Source organism: Mangifera indica, chromosome 5, assembly GCF_011075055.1.
Source record: "Mangifera indica cultivar Alphonso chromosome 5, CATAS_Mindica_2.1, whole genome shotgun sequence".
Classification (NCBI taxonomy): domain Eukaryota; kingdom Viridiplantae; phylum Streptophyta; class Magnoliopsida; order Sapindales; family Anacardiaceae; genus Mangifera; species Mangifera indica.
Genome location: NC_058141.1, coordinates 7,368,298 through 7,392,633, shown reverse-complemented (window position 1 = coordinate 7,392,633; position 24,336 = coordinate 7,368,298). Strand labels below are relative to the sequence as shown.

General features: G+C 33.0%; 2 protein-coding genes across 3 annotated transcripts; both read right to left on the bottom strand.

Moving 5' to 3' along the window:
* Window positions 1-10,162: 10,162 nt before the first annotated feature.
* LOC123216546 (sucrose transport protein SUC3-like) lies at window positions 10,163-17,048 on the bottom strand. The gene is made up of 14 exons (XM_044636987.1): window positions 16,400-17,048; window positions 16,053-16,118; window positions 15,117-15,215; window positions 14,951-15,015; window positions 14,784-14,868; window positions 14,641-14,674; window positions 14,406-14,505; window positions 14,122-14,197; window positions 12,355-12,711; window positions 11,806-11,949; window positions 11,396-11,629; window positions 11,256-11,319; window positions 11,116-11,159; window positions 10,163-10,702 (listed from the first exon to the last, which is right to left on the bottom strand). The coding sequence occupies exons 1-14, from the start codon at window positions 16,667-16,669 to the stop codon at window positions 10,532-10,534; spliced, it is 1,809 nt and encodes a 602-aa protein (XP_044492922.1). The 5' UTR covers window positions 16,670-17,048; the 3' UTR covers window positions 10,163-10,531.
* Window positions 17,049-17,337: 289 nt separating this feature from the next.
* On the bottom strand, window positions 17,338-23,078 carry LOC123216547 (binding partner of ACD11 1). 2 transcript variants are annotated; one of them, XM_044636988.1, is made up of 5 exons: window positions 22,872-23,078; window positions 22,628-22,771; window positions 18,959-19,034; window positions 18,137-18,250; window positions 17,338-18,012 (listed from the first exon to the last, which is right to left on the bottom strand). In XM_044636988.1, the coding sequence occupies exons 2-5, from the start codon at window positions 22,741-22,743 to the stop codon at window positions 17,575-17,577; spliced, it is 744 nt and encodes a 247-aa protein (XP_044492923.1). In that variant the 5' UTR covers window positions 22,744-22,771; window positions 22,872-23,078; the 3' UTR covers window positions 17,338-17,574. The 2 variants fall into 2 exon arrangements, with proteins under 2 accessions (XP_044492923.1, XP_044492924.1); XM_044636989.1 differs by having other exon boundaries at window positions 17,338-18,009; window positions 22,872-23,075.
* Window positions 23,079-24,336: the final 1,258 nt, after the last annotated feature.

Sequence of the window (24,336 nt, the reverse complement as noted above, 5' to 3'; positions counted from 1 at the left end):
AATCAAGAAAAGGAAGTTTTCAAAGCTTGGCAGGAAGATAATCTAAGAGCCCGAAGCTACATGCTAGCTTTGATGAACAGAGAGCTTCAAGCAAAGCATGAAAACATGCAAAATGTGTATGATATACTCGTGGCCTTTCAAGAGTTGCATGGACAAAATTCATGAGTGGTTGAATACGATTTGTGTGTAACACTATTCAAAATGAAACTAAGGGAAGGTATGCCTCCAGATGATCATATTATAAAGATAATAAATGTAACATCTGGATTCAGGTATGCCAGTAAACTCTACTTTTAAAATTACCACTAGAGTTGATTTTATAAGTTGTTTAAAGATATTGTGAAGGATTTTTTTAAAACTACTAAATGAACAATAGTTTTCAAAAGGGGTAAAATGGTCATTATAGAAGGATTCAAGGGACAAAGTGGGAATGTAAATTGAATGGCATAGTTGAAATTATATGATGGTGCTAAAGGATTTTGGTAATTGTATAGGGATATAGTAGTTATTTTTGGAGAAGGCTAAGGGTAAATTAGTCTAAAATGGTCATAAAGGCAATAAAGGATGTAAACTAAATGATTACTATTCACTTTATTCTTCCTTGGTCGAGACTCCTCCATAAACCTTCACTAAGGTTTGCTTAAAACAAAACTTCATCAAAAACCTAGCTAAATTACCTAATTTTCAGAGCCTCTAGTTATAAAAATTGTAGATCTATCGATTTTGGTAAGTTCTAAGGTAAAAAGTTTAATTTTTAAAAGATGTCAAGTTTAGAGTTTTAATTGTTGATTATGTTTTTGGTTGATTAAGGTTGCATGATTTGTTGGGATAAAACCTAGCTTGAGATCATGGGCTTTTGTTGATTAATTTGAAGTTGTTTGTCAAAATGAAGGGGAAAATTAATATGTAGGGTCTCAATCCACTTGAAAATTTACAGGAACTTTTTTAGTACAATAGTGAAGGCTACTAGCTTAAGGAAAAAAATGGGAGCATTTTAATTAATTAAATCGGTAATTAAAATGAATATTAATTAAGAATAAAATTACTAATTCTTTTTGTTTGTAAATTGTAGATCAAATAATCACCATATCAAACCCAATGTATCAATCAATTCTCAAAAAGGAAAATAGGTTCATTAGAAGCAACTTTACTGATTAGTACAAAAATCTTCGAATTATATGGTGTTAAAAGGAGGTTGTACATCATTGAAGGGTCATTGCCCCATAAGCCTGGTCTCGATGCCATTGAGAAAGAAAAAGATACTTGTAATAAGTATCTCAATGACTCCATAGAAGTTTAGTGCCTCATGTTGACTTCCATGTCACTTAAGCTTAAAAAACAACATGAGGAAATGGATGTTCCATCCATACTTGCACATCTTCGAGAGTTATTTACCATTAATGTGAGGGCTAAATGATATAAGGTGTCAAGTACATTATTTGATTGTAAACTCTTCAAAAGAGGACAAGTTGGACCTCATGTGGTTAAGATGATTAGCTACATTGAGCGGTTAGCAAGCTTAGGATTCATCATAAATAATGAGCTTGCCATCGACCTAGTGTTGAAATTCCTCCCTAAATTGTCGGCTAATTTTGTCATAAACTTTAACCTGAACGAAAAGAAGAAAACTCTTGAGGATTTGCTATATATGTTCAAACATGCTAAATAAGAGGTACGAAAGGTAGCTTTAACTATTATGTTTATGGTTGAAACCTATGCACCTAGATCCAAGTTAAGCCCAAGCCCAAACCCAAAGTGAAAAAACAACTAGATACGACTATTCAACCAACAAGTGGTGTAGGGAAGGGAAAGGTTGTCTACTTTTGTTGTGGTAAAGCTAGTCGTTGAATGAGACATTGCAAGGCCTTCCTAAAGAGCAAGAAGAAAAAGGTAGCTAAAACCTCTACTTTAAGTATGTTTATCATTAAGATAGACTATTCTTCTTATTCATCCTAGGCTATAAGCATATGATATGGTTTTCATATTTGTTCAGATATATAAAGATTGTAGTAGAGTAGATTACTTGCCAAAGGAGAGGTTAGCCTATGTGTTGGAAATAAAGCATGCGTAGCTACATTAGTCGTAAAGGTTTATTATCTTAGGTTATCCATTGAGCTAGTTTTAGAATTAGTTAATTTTTATTATATTTCTTTTGTTTTTAGAAACTTAGTTTCTATGTTTGTTTTAGACAAAAAGGGATATTCAGTTTCTATTCCTAGTAGTACTACAACCATTAGCGTGAATAATATTTTGTATGGAACAACTAAATTACATAATGGTTTACATATCTATGGCATTGCAAGCTAGGTCATATAAGACCAAAATGTATATCAAGACTTCTTGAATAAAAAGTCTTGCAGTCATTTGACTTTCAGTTTTATGATGAATGCAAATCATGCCTATTAGGTAAGACAACCAAAACATATTTCACTAGACATAGTGAAAGGGCGACTAAATTGTTAGGGATAGTTCATAGTGATATGTGTGGGTAAATAATAACACATGGTAGATATGGGGAAGTCTACTTTGTCACATTTACTAATAGCTTTGGTAGATATGGTCATGTGTTTTTTATAAAACATAAGTTTGAATGCTTTGATAAATTCAAAGAATTCAAGAACGAGGTAAAGAAGCAACTTAGGAAACAAATTAAGATCCTTTATAGTGATCGTAAAGGTGAATACCTGAGTGTTAAATTCAAAGGATACCTAAAAGAACATGGGATAGTCTCTCAACTCACTCCCTCTCGTATACCACAACATAATGGTGTATTTGAACAAAGCAACATGACATTAATGAAAATGGTTAGGTCCATGATGAGTTTTATCAATCTTCCCATGTCTTTGTAAGGTTATACCCTAAAGTCTGTTACCTATACATTAAATAGCGTCCCATCTAAATCTGTAGATAAAACTCTACACGAGTTCTAGACTAAGCGAAAGCCTAATCTAGATTACTTAAGGATTTGGGGTTATGAAACATATGTCAAGAAATTGACTTCAGACAAGCTAAGTAATAAATTTGAAAAGTGTATCTTTGTAAGGTACTTAAAGGTAACTAAAAGATACTGTTTTTACGACCTGGAAAAGCAAAAAGTCTTTGTTGCTTAAACCGAAGTGTTCCTTGAGAAAGAATTCATTCTCAGGAGTTCTAGTGGGAGGAAAATGGAACTTGATGAAGTTCTTAGTCCACAAGATACCAAAACTATTAAATAAGATGATATGTCATCACTATTGGTCGATCATGATAAGAAAATTCTTTTATCTTGAGAGGAACAACCTCAGAGCACACAAGAGCTATGCAAGTTTACTCTGAAACTAAGACTTGAGAAAGATTTGGTTTTTTTATGACTCAACACGGCAACATACTGGTTATCTCTGAAACTAAGACTTATAATAATGTAATCTCAAGTCCAGATTTTGATAATGGTTAGATGCCATGAAATTAGAAATAGACTTTACGTACCAAAACCAAGTATGGACTCTTGTTAATGCACCTGAAGAAGTAAAACCTGTAGGGTGCAAATGGGTTTTCAAAAAGAAAACTGACATGGAAGATAACATGGATACCTATAAGGCACGACTGGTTGCCAAAGGTTTTACACAAAAACATGGCATTGACTATAATAAAACCTTTTTGTCAGTTGTTATGCTTAAGTTTATTAAGACTATGTTTATTATTGTTGCATATCATGACTATGAAATCTTTCAGATAGATGTCAAAATAGTCTTCTTAAATGGTAGCCTTATAAAGGACGTCTATATGACATAACCTAATGGATAGGAAAATAAAGTATGCAAGCTGCAAAAGTTCATTTATAGGCTTAAGTAGACTTCTAGAAGTTAGAATATTCATTTTGATGAAGCTATATGAGATTTCAATTTTATCAAAAATGAAGATGAGTAGTGAGTGTATAAGAGGGTCAATGGGAGCATGATTTCATTTCTAGTATTGTATGTCAATGACATATTGATTATTGGAAATGATATACTGAACTTGTAATCGGTAAAAGCTTAGTTATCCAAATGTTTTTCCATGAACGACATAGAAGAAGCATCATACATTCTTAGGATTAAAATTTACCAAGATAGAGAGTGTAGACTATTGGGCCTAGGTCAAAACATATATATAGATAAAGTGTTAATGAGATTCTTTATGAAAGAATCCAAGAAAGGATTTCTGCCTATGTTCCATTGTGTATACCTTTCAAAATAAATTTGTTCATCTTCATAATCTAGGAGAGATAAGATGAGTAAGATCTCATACACCTTCGCTATAAGATCAATCATATACGTCATGTTTCGCACGAGAATTAATGTCTCATACAACTTGAGCATTTACAGTAGATATCAATATAATCTAAGTGAAAAACACTAGATGGCTATCAAAAACATCCTAAAGTACCTGAGAAAGATTAAGGATACATTCTTAATTTATAAAAGGGATTTTGAACACACTATTATAAGCTATAGTGATGTAAGTTTTCAAACTGATCGAAATGATTTTAAATCTCAATTAAGATTTGTGTTTTGTTTGAATAGTAGTGCAATTAGCTAGAAAAGCTCTAAACAAAGTACAATGGTTAATTCTATGATAGAGTCTGAGTACATTACGTTTTTAGAAGCGACAAAAGAAGTTGTATGAATAAAGAAGTTTGTTACTGAACTTGAAGTGGTTCCAAGTGTCATCAAGCTAATTGAGCTCAATTATGATAACAATGGAATGATTACTCGGGTAAAGAAACTGTAGTCTCATCAGAGGTCTAAGTACATACTCGAAAGATATCACTTGATTCAAGAGGTTATTTAGCATGGTGATATACAGATAGAGAAGATAAATACAAATGAAAATTTGGTTAACCCATTGACAAAACCTCTGTTGAAGTAGAAACATTATAGGTATATAGCAAGATTAGGCATTAGATATATGACTAATTGGTTATAATGCAAGTAAGAGATTGTTAGGGTAGGTACCCCAGAGCCACTTGATTTAGCACTTATAATTGTAATTTTACATTCATTAATTAATAAAGGATTTAATTTTTATTCAGTTCATATATGTCCTTTTTCATAATTATGCGAATAACATGCTCTTAAAATTGTATAACTGTGACGAGAGGTTTAGACGACTGATTATGGGAACCCTACGCACATGTTAAGTGGTTGTTATAAAAATGTCTATAATCCTAACATTACAATAAACAAGAACACATGTAATGATGATAAGAATGTTATAGTGTTGAGCAATACCACTGAAAGTCGGTGACAGTTATCATGTGTCGAAGCTATTCGTAGATAGCTTGGTGCAACACATGGGTGCACGTAGCAAACATGTTTATAGGATTGACCCCACCAAAGGATATCTATATGGAGGATTGTTTCATGTCTATGAAACAAATCTTCTAAACACCATAGGTGCATATGATCCTATAATCGGTATGGTTGATCAATAAAAGACTCATCACTTTAACCACAGAAGAAGATAATTCATATAAAAATACTAAATGATATTCATGATTAATTGACTCTGTGGCCACAATGGGATAAGATTATAGCCTAATCCATGTAGGTCATTAATTTGTATTAGTTCATACCGAGGAACTACCGAGATAGACATATTTCTATGTCTTGGCCTTAAGCGGCATTAGTTGATAAAAAGATTGAATTACACATAACTATGATATTGTAAATGCTTAGGGGATATCTATTGACACTCTATCATCTAGGTGGACATGACGCTTTGCTAGAGGTTAATTTTGGTTTGTATTTAAATTCAATCTAAATTTAAACACTACCAAATTGATGAAAAGCTTATAGGTCGTGATACAGGTTGATATGAACCCAAAGACAAGAATCATTTGGTGATAATCTTGGTGTTTAGGGAGAAAGAGATTCTAGTTTACCACTTTTTAACCAAGTTTAACTTGGTATGCATAATGCCATTTGCACTATGCAATATTAATATGCATGGCACAACTGGACAAGTCTTTCCAACCATGCAATGCATGTTTCATGCCAAAGTGGTACACAAAAGTATCACCTATGCATGGTTTAAGGTGTGTCGAGTAGCACACAAAAGTATCACCTATGCACGTGTGTTGATGGTGTCTAGCATAAGTTAAACTTTTGTTGCACTCGAACACCGACATACAATTGTAAAACAAAGTGTGAGTTAATCAATCAATTAATTGAAAATAATATGCCACATATAGAAAACAAAAAAACCTAATCATCGCCTAGGCTTTCTTTAATTTTCTCTCTTCCCATGAACACATTTCTATCCAATACATAGAAGCCCTAGTAGCCTTTTTCTTGGATAGCCTCTCGTGTTCATGCTCTGTTTGGATACTAGGGCACCACCTCACAATGGTTAGATAGTGCTCACTTCTTTGCCACACAAGGACTTGAAGGAACCATCAACGCAGGTATATACCTTTAAAACACCCCTATGGTTTTTTTTTTTTTTTTTGTATCTTCATGTTAAATATGTTTTAAAACAAATATCCTAGACAAGGTTTTCGGATTCTATGATTTTATAATTTTTAATTCCACTGCGTTGTCAATTATTGGTGTCCTAAAACCCTATAATGCCTAGATATACCTACTAAATGAAACTTTACATATTTGATGTTAGATATGGCCCAAATGTTTTAGAAGGCTTTTGAACAATTTTCAAATAATGAATCTCATTTTTCTGAACAATAATGAATATAGTAAATCTAATGAATCTAATGATCAAGATGATTGAAAAAGGGCATCAATAGATAAGGATTAGGATAAAGCTAAACATTTGAATACATTTTTAGAGACATTTTATGACCCAACAATTCATGTATCTGCAACATCACATGTGATTACACATTTATTCTTCCATAAGGTAGCAATTGTCTCTTAAGAGAGTAAAGTATAAATGACAATTTTGATTTATGTTTAATGGCATGGAAAATGAAAGAGAAATGTGACAAGTATTAGGGAAATCTAAGAAAACTAAATGTTTTTTTGTTTGTGGTTATAGTTCTTGATCCTTGATACTACCTTGAATATGTAAATTTTGAGATTTCCCAATTGTATGATGATAATGTGGCTACTTTAGTCCAGGTAGAGTGAAATCAACTTTGAGTGGTTTGTCTGATAAGTACAAAAAGTTGATTGAGTATTCAAGTTCAAAAACTATAAGTTTTGATTCAAGTTAACTAACTGAGACTCAATGGTTTAAGAAAATATTTATTTCTTAAAAATCTATTTAAGAAGAATAAGGCAAGCCAAAGCATTATGGAAAACAAAACTAAGCTAGATACGTATTTGGATGAGGATATCGAAGAGGATGATATTTTGTTTGACATTTTGGCTTTGTGGAAACTAAATAAATATTGATTTCTTACAGTTGCACAAATTGCTCGAGATGTATTAGAAATTTCTATCTTCGCAATTGTGTTAGAGTTAGGATTTAGTGTGTAAGGTCACATTCTTGATTCCTTTAGGATATTTAATCTTCAAAGATTATACAAGCTCTCATATGTATAGAAGTTTGGATTAATCACACAAAAATGTATAGAAGTTAGAGATGTCATTTCTTTGGAATATATTACATTTTTGTATGTTTACACTACAATATGATTTATAATTTAAATTCTATTGTCTTTTTAATAGATATCGATAAGTTCTTGATAAATGATTTTGTTGAACGATCCGAAAGACAAGTTTAAAAGAATATTTTCAAAAGGACAAAATACTTTTTTCAATAAAACATGTTTGATTATAAATCCTAATTGGTTATAGATTCACCATTCTAAGAATGATATAGATACTTGTATATCTAGTCAACTATCCTTCATATAGGAATGTGATTACTAGAGTTTTATGCATGAAGTAACTGTGTTCAAGACTTGAATTTTATAGCACCTTTAAACTTTTACCATTGCATTTACTTTAATTCTAAAAAATTGTCATAAATTTGGGTATAATTAAAATTTTGGTTTTGTCTACATTTTTGTCTATTTTTGTTATAGGTCATAACTTTTCCCATATCATTTTAATGTCAACATTTCATTGCATTTTTTTTCATCTTTTAGGCTACAAGCTATTACAATATCAAAAGCTAATTTGATTTGACTTGTCATACAGTTGCAGACATGATTAAATGCAAAACTCCGGAGGAAATTTGCAAAACGTTGAACATTATGTAACTTTATTTTTTGTTTTACTTTGGACATATGTTTACTTAATTTTGCTTAGTAAAGTGTATGATGATTATTTGGCTACTAGTATTCTAAACCATAATATCAACTATGGTGCTTATACAAGGAAGATTCACAAACGATGTTTATGCAGTATTTATTCAATCCTTTATATAAGATGCTATTGCTTATGATGTTGTTACTATTAATTAAGCATGTTGCACTTATAATGGTATTACTATAAATTAAACATGTTATGTTTATGACGGTATTTTTATAAATTAAGCATGTTACGTTTTGTTATTGTTTTCACACGAAGGAAACATCGTTGATGTTTAGCTATTACTATAATTTTTTTAAATTGAATACGAAATGATGGAAGTGAATGATTTTTATAAGGTTTAAACTTTAGACCAAACTTTTTTTTTTTTTTGAGTCTGGTTTTATTTGGTTTGTAATCTACAATGGTTGGTTTAGTTTAGAATTTTTTCAAATCGTTTTTTTTAGTTTGTTTTATAAAATATTTTTAATTGCATAAAAATGACCAAAACCTCCCAATATGGATTATGCGTGATTGGAAAATAACACAAAAGCCCTTATCATCAATGCTAACCACCATATGTGATTCACATAAGGACTACAAGTCACACATAGTGATCAAATAACCTTAAATGTACCATTTTTCAAACCTAATTTTAACACCAGTCGATTTTGCACCTATTATAAAACATATCCATTAATAAATTTCATTAACATTACAAAGGATTCATGTTATTTAAAAAAAATAAACTAAACTAGCAAACCCGAGACCCTAAACACTCTAAATCTATACCAAAATATTTAAATCTCTACACTATAAGTCATTAAACATGATCAGGAATGATTTATTAGCTTTTTTTTTATATTTTTCCATTAAATTGAATGAAATCACTAGATTTGTGATAGGTGAAGAGTGCATGAGTGGTGAGTTTGGAGTACACAAGATGAGAATTTGAGATTTCAAAATTGTTAACGAATTTAAGGTTATTTATATATAAGCATTTTTGCAAATTTATAAAGTACCAATTACTTTTGAACACCCAAAAAGTTGGTCCATTCCATTTTAGTCTATTTAATTTTAGTCATTTTTTAAAATTTCTTATAAGTACCCACAATTTGTGATGTATGCATTCGACTTTTACCCTAGCCCAATAAACTAGAACTGCCACACTATTCAATTAATACTGTTGAAAATGATGTTTCTCAACTAGGTGGAATGCCATCACCAAACACTTTGCACCTAATAAACCCAATGTTTTTAAAACCAAAGCAGTGATCAAACTTGTTATCTCACTAGTTCACGGTTCAACCGATTCAATATATTATTAATTTATAATAAATTTATTAACATTTAACACATGTTTTAAATGCAAACTATATGAAATTCATTAGAAACAAATGTATACTATTATTAATAACAAAAAAATATATTTGCTTCTTTGAATTATAAATTTCAATTCAATAAAACATAAAAAATAAACTCAAAAAATAAAATTAAAATTAAAATTATAGGAGAGGGCAACAAAACTTGGTCAAACTCAATTTTGTTGATTTTAATCAGATTTGACTAAGTTTTATATCAAACTAGTTTTTAATAAAAACCAGACCGAACCATAAGATAATTCCTAATTGAGTCAGTTACACCAGATAGTCCGATTTTTAAAACATTAAATAAAACCCCCATAACTCCTGTACATTTAAAGATGCATATTATGTTTATTGAATATATAAAATTCAAGAATGCCAAAATAAGATGCTAGAGCATCCTCACCTTAGTCACCCACTTTTAGGGAAATTCCCCACTTTAAAATCAGCTATTATAAAAAAGCATAGAGCCAGGCAGGTAAGCCAAACAAGGCGAACATCATCAAAATCATCTCCATCATACAAGTTTCAATAAAAAATAATTGTGTGATCATTCGAAATCCAGAATGGTACATAAATGTGTAGAGAAGAACACAAAGTTAATACATTCAGATATTTACGTATATTATGATTATGATATACATGTGAGAGCTTTTCAACATTAATGTGATCATTTACACTCTACATAAGGTACAGGTGCCCACAAATGGAGCCAAAAAAATAATGAATTCAAACTTTAACATAACCCGTCATCGTTTCTATGTGAAAATTAAACATACTCATAATCTCAGAGGCATTGAATTCCAGCAGGTAACAAGTGGGAAAGGATGATGTTTGAACATCCATATCTAGCGATGGGTCCTGAAGAAAATCATTGAGCAGGCGCTCCGCTTGTGGTTTCTGATAATCATATACAGACTGAATGCTTCTTCATTGACGACAGTAATGTTATTAACCAATATGAAACCCAGATGACTCGAAAGAACTTCTGGAAAGATCTGGAAGCTTTAGAGTAGCAACAACACCAGCAGCAAGGGCACACAAGGATGCCAAAACAAAGGCAGGTATATTTCCTCCACCGAAAAGAGCATCCCATGGACCCGCACCAAGTGACACAACCATCTAAAATACCAACAATATATGTTAAATCAGTTGTTACTGAATAACAGAATGACAAAATTATTAATGAGCTATAAAAACACACAAATTTAATCTTTTCAGTACGCTGATGAAAGATGGTTTTTGTTCAGTAATATTCATATCATATAATATCTTGGAAACTAGAAAGTCGATTATTCGACCAATACAGAAAATTAGCCCTAAAGATTAAAATAAATTGTTAAATTCTTCTCATTTTTTTTATTGATATTTAAAGTATTTTGCCAAAGAAAAAATCACTATCATACCAAATTATCATAAGTGCAAAATGTTAAATTGGATTGCTGATCTAAAGAAATATCTAAATTCTGTGAAGGTAAACAGAAAGAGACAACCTCAGAACCAGAATACAAAAGACGAAGAATATATTCCTTTACCTGTGGAACAACAATTGCAAGATTCAGAACTCCTATTGCCAATCCTGCTCAAACATTTGAGTTTGACAGAATTAGCTGTGTAAATATGGCAACAATATCAAGCAGAAAGAGATATGACATAAAAATAATGTCATACATACCTTGCCCACCACCAGAATCTGCAGTCAACTGTGCAGTGATCGAAAAGGGGACACTATAAGTAATCTGCAAGACAAAATGATTATGCATATGAAAAGAGAATGGCTGCTAACAGAGATACACAAACAGGACTGATACATACAGCAAGGGGAAAACCAAGAAGAGCAAATAAGACCAACGATGCTATTCGGATCGATCCATTGCCTCCAATTACATGTTCAATCCCCTGAGAGTACGCCCTGACAGATATCAAGCTAATGATAGCTGTTCCTGCCATGCAAGCAAACACAATGAAATTGCTCATTGCCCAGACAAGCCTTGCACCCATTCGCCGACACATAGGTTGAATAAGGAAAGAACTAATGCCAAGAATAACCTATGCAAAAAAATAAAAATAAAAATTAAGAGCTATAGATTAACAAATGTAAGGAAAAAGAAAACAGCTTATACATATAATCCAACTCCCTTCAGCCTCAATATACTCAAATAATTTGACATTAATATGACAGTCTAGGAAAGTCAAATTGCTGGTGCTAAATTTTGAGTTCTTACTGAATTCAATAGCAAACCGAATGCACCTTCTCTGACACCTTGATCATATAACTTCACTTCAGAAGACTTTCCTTTTGGATTCCCATGATAAACCTCTCTCCCCATCCAATCTGTGTCAAAAAGAAAGAAGGGGAACCAGGACAACTACATATATAAACAAGATCACAATGAGAAAGAGAAAGGGGAAAATTATTATTATTATTCTTTAAAAAAAAAAAGAAAAGAAAGAAAACGAGAGAACTTAAACAATAACCATACAATGAGGCATCACACTGTGGATAAATATTAACTAGATCACCTGTGGACTACTTAATGTCACCATAACATAAACATCTCTTGTGGTTTATTCTAAATATCAAACTCACCCCATGAGAATTTAGAAATTTTTCTAAAATTATAACCTGGACTCCTGGAATCACTAACAGCAGGGAGTGAGGATATTATGGAAAACTCGGGGGGTCTAGGTAATATTTTACCCTCTTGTAATTGATAAACTATAAATTAACATATGTTTGGCAAAAGAGAGAGCATTATTACTAAAGCACATACCCAACTAAGGGCCATAACAATAAGCACCGCATACATTGCAGGGGGTAAATGCCTTAAACTGGTTAACAAATTGACTAATACAGCTCCAGGCCCATCATTATAACTTTCATTTTGATCCTCGACTTTAGTGTTGACATGCTCTTGGTCTACATCACGTTCATGGACACTGTCTCCATTGTTGCCATTGAAACTGGAAGCAATAGATACATCAGGTTTTGATTTGGAAAGGTCAAGGCCATTTTCATGAGGATCATCCAAAAAAGGAGCAGAATCTGATAAATTATTGGGCTGATTTACAGCAAGTGAAACTTCATCAGCAAAATATATAGTCACAAGAGTACATAGAGTCAAGAAGACCTGCAGACAGGCACAGCAAATTTTTAGATCAAGTGAAAATAACACAAAATGCAGATGAAAGCGATACACATACACTGTCATACTTGAAAACACTATCATATATGTGCACAGAAAACACAAGAATCTCCCATTACAATAACTGCAATTGGCAGGACTTTTCATTCAACAGCAAATGAAGATAAAAAACAACTCAAAGGAAATAAAAAGATGTATGAAAAAATAAGAAAATATGGTGTACATATACACAGTTTCTTTTTTCATCAACCAGAACCTCATTAGATAGCAGCAAATATAACTGCAAGCGCTGTATCAGATATTAAAGCGCAGAACGAAAATATGAGGCTAAGAGCTTTATTGTCCGTTATTAGTTAACTGAGACTTTAGATTGTATAGGACAATTTCTATTCTAATGATCATTTTTCATTGTTAAGTTGGCTTTGTATTTTGATTAGTAAGTTCTACTTTTGTTTAGTTTACTTTAACTTTGGGTCGTATCTGTTTTCATGTTTTATCAAGATATATATACCTTGCCTTATTCTAGTCATATTAAAAACGGTATACTATAAATAGGTTCGTTTTACAGCACATTACTCATGGCTTCTAATGTAATTTCAAAACAGCTACTTGTAGAACAATTTCATCATGGGTTCTACATTCTCTCATGGATTCATTATTATTTCTCATGGATTCAGGAATTTATCATTTGTGAATTCAAACTATCTCCTAGATTTTTATCTACAGGTTATCAATTCCACTGAATCATTAAAGAATCAGCATATTCTCTCATCAGTGTGAGTAATAGGACCTAAGGTGCATAAGAAAACATAAAGGTTCATGTAGAAAAATTCTAGTGTCGGAGACCCCCCAAAATCAACCATAGGCGGTTGCCCTTAAAACCTAAAAACCCTAATATTTTTTTCCTCTCCTCCCCCAATTGAAAACCTAGGCACCCTTTTTATAATAAAACTATCAATGGATTGGTGACAAGTGTCCCAATCCTAATAGTGAGCAACATACAATTACACAACGAGAAGTTTTAATAGCCAATATTCGAGACAGTAAAAATCTTTACAATTGCTCAATAGACTCATCACTGTATGCAATATACAATTATACACTACACGATAGTATAAAAATCTGACAATTTCTCAACAGTCAGTTTAAATAAAACACCCAATTATCCAGGCTTCAATTTTAAGTTTAAAATTTCCAGCAAACCTACTTTACATTAATCACATCAGTCTACATCAAAATAAAATGTAATAGAGCATTTCATGTAAAAGAGATGAAAATCATAACACAAGCTAATGTGCAACACATTAAGTGCACAGACAATGGTCAGTAAAGAATTTTGCCCAAGAAACTTGAATTGTTCTACAAAACATAGAATTTATATGTATAATAACTCACCACTGCCACAAGAAATGCTGCTTTGAGATTTCCACAAGCCGCACAACAAGCTCTACTTGTTAGGAAAGGAAACCATCTGCTCGGGGAGAATTATGAAAGATTAATCACCCAAACATCAAGAGCGGAACATGAAGTTTCTTTGAGGTTAAAAAATTAATTATGAGAAACAAACTAATAAATTAATAAACTGAGCATATAAGATGAACTAAGAAGAATTTAAGCAGCAAGAAGATTGCTAATCCACAGATGTTACTTAACCAAGAAATTGTTTCAACAAGTTTCACCTGTGCCAATCTCCACTAGCACCAGCAGAAAATCCTAAGATGTTTCCAACAGCCATCCATGAGCAGAATATAGCATTAGCTGAATTGCGTTGATCAGGACCTAAGGCATTACAATGATTTCCAACAACAAACTAGCACATCATTTTGTTATCTAATAACAAAATCTTCTAGGTAATCCTAAACATTTAAAGGCCATGAAATTACTACTTTGACTTAATAAAGTACAGAAATTCACCTGATAGGTCAGCCAGAAGAGCACGAGCTGGTCCCTACAGAAGAAAAAAAAGTCTCATTGTTTGTTCGGATATAGATGACAGCTAATGGAGTTCATTTTCATGCAGAACAGAATCATAAGAGCAATTATGAAGTCAAGCTTACCTGCACCGTATTGTTAGCAAGATCCAGCATCCAGAACCCAATAACAAATACAAAAGCAGCTCTTGTGCGAGTTCCATTGAATACTCTGCATTTGCATGGATGAACCAGTCACTTTTCAATTTATATTAATATTTGTGGAATGACAAGGAATCAATATAAGAATAGACCTGCAATCCTCCTTTGTATCACCAAATATATAACCAATGTCTGCTGAAAACCCTATTATTATCACCTAAATTCCAAGACTTCATTTAGCTGAAATAAAATATAGAATAGCATATTAAACTAAAAAAAAAAAAAGAGAGAGAGAGAGAGAAATTCATCAAAGCTTACAGCAACTGAAATCATGAGAGATCCTGCAAGAATATATGGTCGCCTCCTTCCATACTTTGAAGTGCATTTATCACTCCAAATACCAACACAAGGTTGAACCTAAATATGGAAAAGAAAATAACTGAGACAAAACCAAATTTCAATCAGAATATATTTGGCAGGAGACCTGCACAACTTTCTTATTTAGAACAATCTACAAGAATACTGCACCATCACATGTACAAACATAATAAAAACTAAAGCAAGGCAGCAGCAGCAGCAGCTCCGACCAGGACCAATACACTGGACATGAACCAAAACTTAAACAACAAGGATACCAAACTAAAAAGTGCCTTTTCATCAAGTAACCAGATTCATTTTGTTAAAAACTATAAATTCCCCAGGTAACATACACATGCTGAGCAGAAATGAAAAATCTGTCCATCTTCAAATAAGGCACAAATATGATAACACAGAATAATATTTCAATTTTATAGCTCAACTAGAAGAAGGGGCACAGGGGACAAATGACAAGTAGGAGTAAAAAGAACTGTAACGTACAAAACAGACAAGGCCAAAAGTCAGCCACACTCATGGATATGTGGAAGAAGTAACCCCCGAGATTTGTTGGCAGTGGTGGTGGGCAACCTGATATACATGTAGCTTAGCTTCTACCAACTTTAAAGGTCAAAAATTCAGTTCAGACATGAACCAATAGAAGTGAGAAAGAAATTTATTCATTCGAACAGGTATAAATGAGCAGATCATCTTCATGCCCAACTGAAATTCCAATATTACATGCCACAAACTAGAATAGGCTTTAATACACAAGGCATCCAATAGCAAACTGTAATCACTAAACTCATCTCCGTAGAGAGTCTGAATACACAGTCAAACAATTGTGAGAAGAATATAAGGATGAAAAGAAATGAAGTTAAAATGATAGCAATGACCTACCACAAGGCCTGTAATGGGGCCACAGAGCCAAATGAATGAAGAAAAGGCATGCTCTATTCCAAGTGTCTGTATCAATCAACAATAAGGAGAATGGTTAAGCAACAAGAAAACGTACAAACCAAAACATAATCTAAATGGAGTATCAAAACTGATTCAGACAGCCAGATTAAAAGTACACAAACAACGAAGATAACTAAATAATGTATCAATTACCATGCTTTCATAATCATATTTCCCTTTATCCTCACCCCTAGAAATCCTTACATTCTAATAAAAACATGCAAATTTCTACACTAATAAACATCGGCGCCATATCCAATAGAAAAAAAAAAAAAGAGAAAGCAAACCTGAATATAAGGAGTTAATAAAGAAAGTTGCAAGGCCCAACCGAACTGAACACCGGCAGCAACCGTACAACTGAGAATAAGAGTAAACAAGCTACATTGTTTGGATCTGACAACAAAATCGGAGTTTCCATTGGAAATCGTTACATGAGAAGATGGATTAGAAGTCAAGTCGATCCGACGGAGATGAAGATCATCTGCTCCGACCATCTCCACTTCTGCCTCCTTCTTAAGGTTCCTGTATGGAAACTTAAACGACACCGAATCCGCCATTACTCGTTCAGTCTCGGTTTAATCAAGTATTTCATATTCAAGTTAATTGCATATAAACAAACTAATATATGTATTATTTAATATTGACTGCAGATTTGATTGTATTTTGCAGGGTTAGAGAATTAGAGAAGAGATGAAATGAGCGACATCATATTTGGGATTAGCCCGGTGAGTGGTAAACTGATGAGACGACTTCTGTTCTCAGTCGGTTGTAATTCGTCGCAACTGCAATACTGAACCATTGCCTTACATTTGGATTTGGACCATAGTGGGTCCAACCGTGCTCACGTTTACTTTGATTTTAAATTTTAAATTTTTTCATATCTAAGATGAAGTAAATCGGACGTAAAGCGTTCGGTTGCCAGTTGCCAAATAGAATCTAAATCAGAACCGTTTATAAGCAATAAACAAAGTCTAATCGAGTTTTAATAATTTCGCTCACCGACACTCGCTGACACCGTGATGGACCGAACAGGAAAGAGTAAACTTTCTTCAGCTGGAAGATTTGAATCTCTTTACCTTCTTGCAATTTCGTGTATGATGACTTTTTTCCTGCCTTGGCAATTCAAAGTATACCCAACGAATGGTAAATCATCGTTAAAGAACTGTGAAACAATCAACATCAGCAAAACTACAGAAACTTATCTGTTAAAAGGAATCATAGAGACTAATTCAAAATATAAATTTTTAACAGACGGCAAATTCAACAGGGCAGGAGAAAAAATTTCAACGGCTTATTATATACACAACTTAAACCTAAAAAAACATATAATCCACACTCATTGTAACAAGTTTATATAGGACTATTTCCACCTTCCCTAAGGCATAAAACCATCTACTAACAGGATTTGAAGGTATTGATATACACACAATGAAAGGCGGTGTTCATTAAGGACTTTTTGTTATCATTGGTTAACGTTACGACTACCCAAGTCAGCTGCTGCTTTAGCTGCTCGACTTAGAGCATCTGACACCCACAGTGCTCCCTTAGAGAAATAGCTACTGTTGACCACAGTTACTGCAGCAGCTGCTGCAGCTCTTCCAGTGGCTGAGACTGCTGCTCTGGTGGTATCTGAGATGTGATACTTTTCATCCACAGATTTAACGGCTTCCACACCAGCACCAATCTTATCAGTGAGACCCATTTTCTGATTCAGCTCAGAAAATTTAGCAGCAGCAGTTGCTGAAACTTGATGAGACTCATCAAAGGCTTTTGCCTGGCTTAGAGCATCTTTCCCCAGAACATATCCCTTCGCCAGCATAGACTTCACAACTTCCTGAGCCATTGCAGCTGCTTCTCCAGCATCAGAAACAAATGGGCTTCTCTGTGGGGCTTGCCTCTGCTATGAAACAATCAGAATGGTTATTAGGAGGTTGATTAATAATACTAATTATAATCGCCAGAAAGGATCATTACACGATCAACACTGAAAGACAAATAAAGCAAAAAAAAATTATTATGCATACCATTGATTCTGTTTCATCGTCCAACCCCCGAGAAGGTCTGTTCCAAAAATCAAACTCATCTTTGTACTGACCCCAGCACGTTATGCATACACGTTGATCCAAGATAGTGGCACCCTACAGAGGAAAAAGATTAAGGAGAATGAAAGCAAAAACTAGTTATTAGACAATCATCATGGAAGAAGTGCAATCAGAAAACTCAAGAACTCTTCATTTTACTTACATATAATAGTCCTGAGCATAAAGAGGCCAAAAGCAAATACTCAAGTACTTACCATACTAAGATCGTCAATAAGAGCCACATTTTTCAGCAAGGAAAAAACGTTGCACAGTCCACATAGGCATGGACAAAACTTAACATGATGCTATGCCAAAATTTCAAATTGAAGTTGTGAAAAAGTGTTGCAACTAAGTATAATTATTATAATTATTTTTCCTGTTGACATGATAAGTGTCATTTACAAGAATAAATACTGCATATCAGTTCTATTATAGAAGAAAACAAGAGAGATGTCATTTATGAAATGTAACAATTTAATCAACATGTTGCTGCTGCTATAATCATCTCTATAGTGGAATTTTTTGTTACGGTTACACATCAACTGTGCTAAACTCATAATTAATTCATAGTCTATATGTATTTTAAACCTATTGCAAAAATTAACCTAGGCCCCAAAATATTTGCTTGCTAAGTCAGTTCATCACAATTCAATCTCTGAATTAAGGCATGTAGTAAAGCAACTCAATATAATACTAACAAGAAACTTAATAACATTTTTATTCAATGAGCTTGTTTTCCAGGTAAAGAGTTTAATTAATACTCACACTGAGTAAGACAGCAGTTTCTTGAGAATAGGCATCTTTGAAAGTCACATACGCAGAACATGCAAAATCACCAGATCTGTATGTCCCACAAAATATAATCCCGTATCAGAAACAATGGACTATAATATATAATAACGTATGGTAGAATACTATGTACAACAAGACATTAACTATTAACAGTATAAGCTATTTAACAGGCTCTTTACCAAATTATAAAGGTATAATGAACCTGGCAGCAGCACATGTAAAAACTCTCCTTAGAGACTTGGTCAAACGACATTAAGCATTACAATGCTACAACCAAGTGGCCAAGATTTATTAAACATCAGATCTTACCATAGATGTCATACACCAATCTTTGTACTGTAATATAGGAGCCCCAAAAATTAAACAATTAAGAAATAAACATATATTCACATTTGAGAGCAACCAAACTAACAAAAGAAAGGACCCATTGTAAAGGCCACATATATATCATCAACTGAACAAGGGGTTTGAACATGTATGAACATAACAATCTATATTTCCCAAAATGTGCAAGTTTTATTGAAGGGACAAATTTAACCAAATTATGCTAGACTATACAGGACTTGACAATCTAACTAGATCAAGTTTTGAGTCCATAATTTCACAAGACTCGAAATCAACAATCTGGATATCAAACCCGATTCATCCCAAATAATCCAATAACTCTAAAACTTGATCTAACCTTATTGTGTGTGACCCATTAGCTTTCCATCAAGTTGATAGTCATATATTCATATCAAATCTACAAATAATAGTCATCCATACATAAACAAAAATTGACCTCTAATAAGGCCTCATGGCCATCCAACTGTCGAAGTATCAACGATTGACTTTTACCTATCAACAATATAGTTACCATACAATCCGATCATTTCATCATACGATATCTCTTCGAGATTCAAGCACAAAATTAGTGTTTACCTCAAGGGACCTTCAATATGCATTAACTAACATTTGTATCAAATCGCACGATATTGAACTATACAATGACTCAATTCTACTGTGACCACAGATTTAAATAATCGTTGATGTCCATAAGTAGGTCTAGCAAAGATATTAACTCCTGCACCCAAGAGTGATTATCGATCCACTAGCCTTTGTACATCTCTCAGTATGATAAATCACTACTGTTTTGACAATCTTTTCTAAAGGACGACGTTCGTTTAGTGTTAAACCATATTGATTCTTTTGCAAGACGGTTTAGTAACCTCAAAACGAAGGATCATATGTACCACCATTTATTAAAGGATATTTTCTACAGATACTGGTGTAACTATCTATATGAAATCTTTTTAGTAGGTCAGTCCAATGGACACATCTACACAACATATACCTATGTGTTATATCAAGCTGTCTTCGAACAACTTTGGCATGTGAGATATGTCATCACCTTTCGGTGAAATCATTCAACACTATGATGGTCTTAACCATATAACCTATGCCCTCAATTAGGTCAATATTGGAACTACAGATGTTTTTAGAACAGTCACCTAATATGATCATAGAATTCTCACGATCAGTTGACACGCAATGATCCCTTTGTCACTTTTTACCATTCTAAGGACATTTATCTACTTTAAAAAAAAAGATTTTACGATAAGGAATAATGTCATTAATTAAAATTATGATTACAATCGTTTACATAGGTATCACAATTAACTTTACAACACCTACTCTAACAAATAACATCCTCAATTTTTCAAATTCCATAAGATGTCCCCTAGTATTAAATCATAGTTATCCAAGTATAAGGTATAAGCATTAGCAAAGATGGTTTGCCCTTGCAATCTCCATCCTAATTTCTCACAAATGAACTTGCATTGTAAATCCAAACCATTGACTACTATAACCTTAATCCTTTCTACTGGTTTTAAATAGCATCCCAACTTGTGACCAATTTGTTCACTCAAGAAGCTATGAATGCTACCCAAATCCACAAAGATATACAATCTCCTCTTCCAATGCATCCCAATTAACCTAATAATTCTAAAGCCTACTAACTATTGCAAGGCATGGAAATGTAATTGAATCAAGTTATGCTCATCTAATTCTTCCTCTAATACCCGACTACTTCTTCTACTTCCCCATTGTTCATTTGCAGTTGCAAAACACATGCTTGTTTCTTTTTGCATCTATGACCTAAGGTACACTTCTCATCACACTATAAACAAAGCCTCTTGGCCCTTTTTCATGAAAAGTCTTTCTAGTCCCAACCCTAGTATTTTGAGGATGAAGGACGTAACCTAGGCAAATTGGGTGTAGGCGAGAGTCCAAGTTGAGTATTTGGTTTTGTATTTGGCGGGCAGGTGTTACTGACTACATTAGAGCCATAACTATTATAGGAATTGTGTAGATTTGGAGTTTTTGATAGGTTTAGGATGTTCTCTAAAAGCAGCTAGTGTTATTTCTTGCAACTTGGCAAGAGAGTAAGCCTCCACAAGTGTTTTGGCTTTAACATTTTTATAGGAATTTGCAATGTATCTACAAATCCTGAGAGGAATACGCCAAGTGTTTGATCCTCACAAATGTCTACCTTAGGATATAGTTCATCAAACTCATCTAAATATTGCTAGAAATTACTTGTCTCAAGTTTCGTAGATCCGATAAGGGGTCATCATAGCATGGCTTCCAAAATGAGCTTCCATGGATTGAACATACTCCTCAATGAAACCGATGCATCACCCCTTGACCTAATAAGCCCTTGATGCCACTATATTGCCTTCCTATCAAGGTGTAGAGCCACAATTTAAACTCAATTTTTCATTGGAGTTCCATCAACCTTGAATAAGTACTTGGCCCTGACGATCTTGTTATCAAAATCATCCCCATTAAAGCAACAATATTCCAATTTGGTGGCATGCACCCATGGAAGCTTAGACTCCATATCACCTCTTGGACCATTTCCTTTTATGTGATCTACCATTTTTGCCTAGATAATAACTTTTGTATGTTGAAGACTTAGTCTTCCAATTAATTTCTTAATGTCATCCATTGATTCTTTCAACAATTCTTGTTGCCACGTTTTAGACTAAAAACATTTGTAAAACCATCTACAACATTTCACATCGCAATTCGTAAGTTTTGATTCCCTCTGCCATGGTCGAGAACCATTGGCTCTAATACCAATGACAGAGATTCAAATGTGAAGATGCATTGAGAGAAGAAATTAACATAAACTTAATAAAAAATGAGAGAATTCTAGAGAGAGATAAGAAAGAGAATTTGAGAGAGAAGAAATTTCCAACAATAACATTGTGACATTTTCGTTTACATCCCGTTGTGCCAGAACATAATCACCCACGCATCACACAAATTCTCTCGCTTCCTTGCCCATCTAAGTACTATTTTTTATACTGACTACGCAAAACAACATCTTATTGTCTCCAACTTATCAACTAAAATGCAGCATTTCTTCAATTCTCTTAACTCAGTTTCCCGCTCCTTTTTATGTATCAGTATGGCTATAGCAATATCTCAGTTAAAAAGCCAATCACATATTAGTTTCAAAAATGCATAAATCAAAAAACAAACTCGGAATTTGCAAAAGATCACGACACCAATGTCGAAGCAAAAATGATAAAATGAAAATAGAGAAATAGGAAAGGATAAGGATCTAGAATTTCGTTGAAAGACAGTAGGTACCTGACGATTTCAACATGGTCGATTGCACCAGAGAAAGAGAAAAATTCGTACAAATCTTTCTCTGTAGCCTTGGGTGACAGCCCTGTTACTTCTATCGTATATGCTTCTTGATTCATCTTCTTCAAAATCTCAGACAAACAAACCCTGACGTTGATCAATTTTCACCCGGCTCAAACTTCTAATTAACAGTTATGACGAATTGCGATGCTGATTAAAAAATAACTGAAAAAACCAAGCAAATTACCTGTTGGAAATCTTGATCGGACCAGAGTGGAGAGAAAGTAAGAGTAGCAGAAAACAACACCGAGAAGCAGCACCTGTTACAAAAGTAGTTCAGTCTTGCCGTATGAAAATTTTGGATCCGAAATTTTTATTCACAAGAATTTGCGATTTGTGTTGAAAGCCGCTGAATGACGTTAACAGAACTAGAGATATTAAACTTAATAGGTTTTTGTTTGTTTATTTGAATATATAAATTTAAATGATATAATTATTTTTTTTATTTTTTTACTTTGAAAAATTAATTAAAATAATCATTTTTAATCATCCAAAAAAGATTTAATCAACTTTTAATCCATTTTACAGATGTACCTAAGAAAAATAAGTTTTGCCACAATTGCTTTTATATATATAAATGGTTGCAATATTCTTTTTCCATTTCAAACGTCTACCTCTCCTACCTCTCTTACCCATTCTCCAACTTTTTGACTATTTTGACTCAAGCTTTTCTATTTTTTGTTCATTTGCTCCATTAAAATCATCTCTAAAATGAGTTCTTGGGTTACCTTCATTTTTTGTCATTATTTCTATTTTCATTCGAATATGTAAAATTCAGTTTCAATATCATGTTTTTGAGTTTGAACTCAGGTCTTAGTTGATGGAAATTGTTTATTGTTAACTTAGGGTGTGATTTAAGTGTAGAAACTGTAATTATTACCAGAAAATATGGATTTTCTCTTAGTATACACAATTTAGGTCTTAACTTTAGAATTTTGATTAGTTTATAGGTGGTTTTTTTAGTTTGAATTGGTTGTTAGATATTGAAATATTTTTTTTCCTAGATAATCTTTTGGTTGGTTTGTTTATTGAAACAATGATTTTTGCCATGAATGGGAAGATTTTTTGTAATATTCCATTTCAGAAATAATTTTTTTTTTAAAGAGATGATAATGATAACCATAAAATATAATTTGATGCTTATGAGAAATCATCACATAATATTTATTAAAATACAATGAGTGTGCCAAAATGTCTCAAAGTAAAATTCAGTGATTATAAATAAACTGATAGTTTCGAAATGCATGAATTTCATAAAGTAAATTATTGTGAAAATGAACGGAATAGAAATAAAATAATTATAACCAAAAGAACAATTCAACATGTTAATCTACTTGTCTTCTCGTCTATCCTGTTGTTTTTCCTACCTGCAACCCCCCAAAATAAATATATAAGTTGTAAAACTTGGTAAGCCTTTTTAATAAATTTGATATTTCATATAGAAATTCTCAATGGAGTCTCACCGTCACACGCGTCCCTGATGCACCCGACTAGACACCCATCTTTGGTGCCTCTTACGTCATTATATTGGAGGGCATCCATTTTATATGCATTATATGTCCATTTTCACCAAATTCGAACACTTGTCTCCAGTGTCCCTCACGTTAACATCACATACCAAATTAATTTCACTTTCTCTTTATGCGGTACCG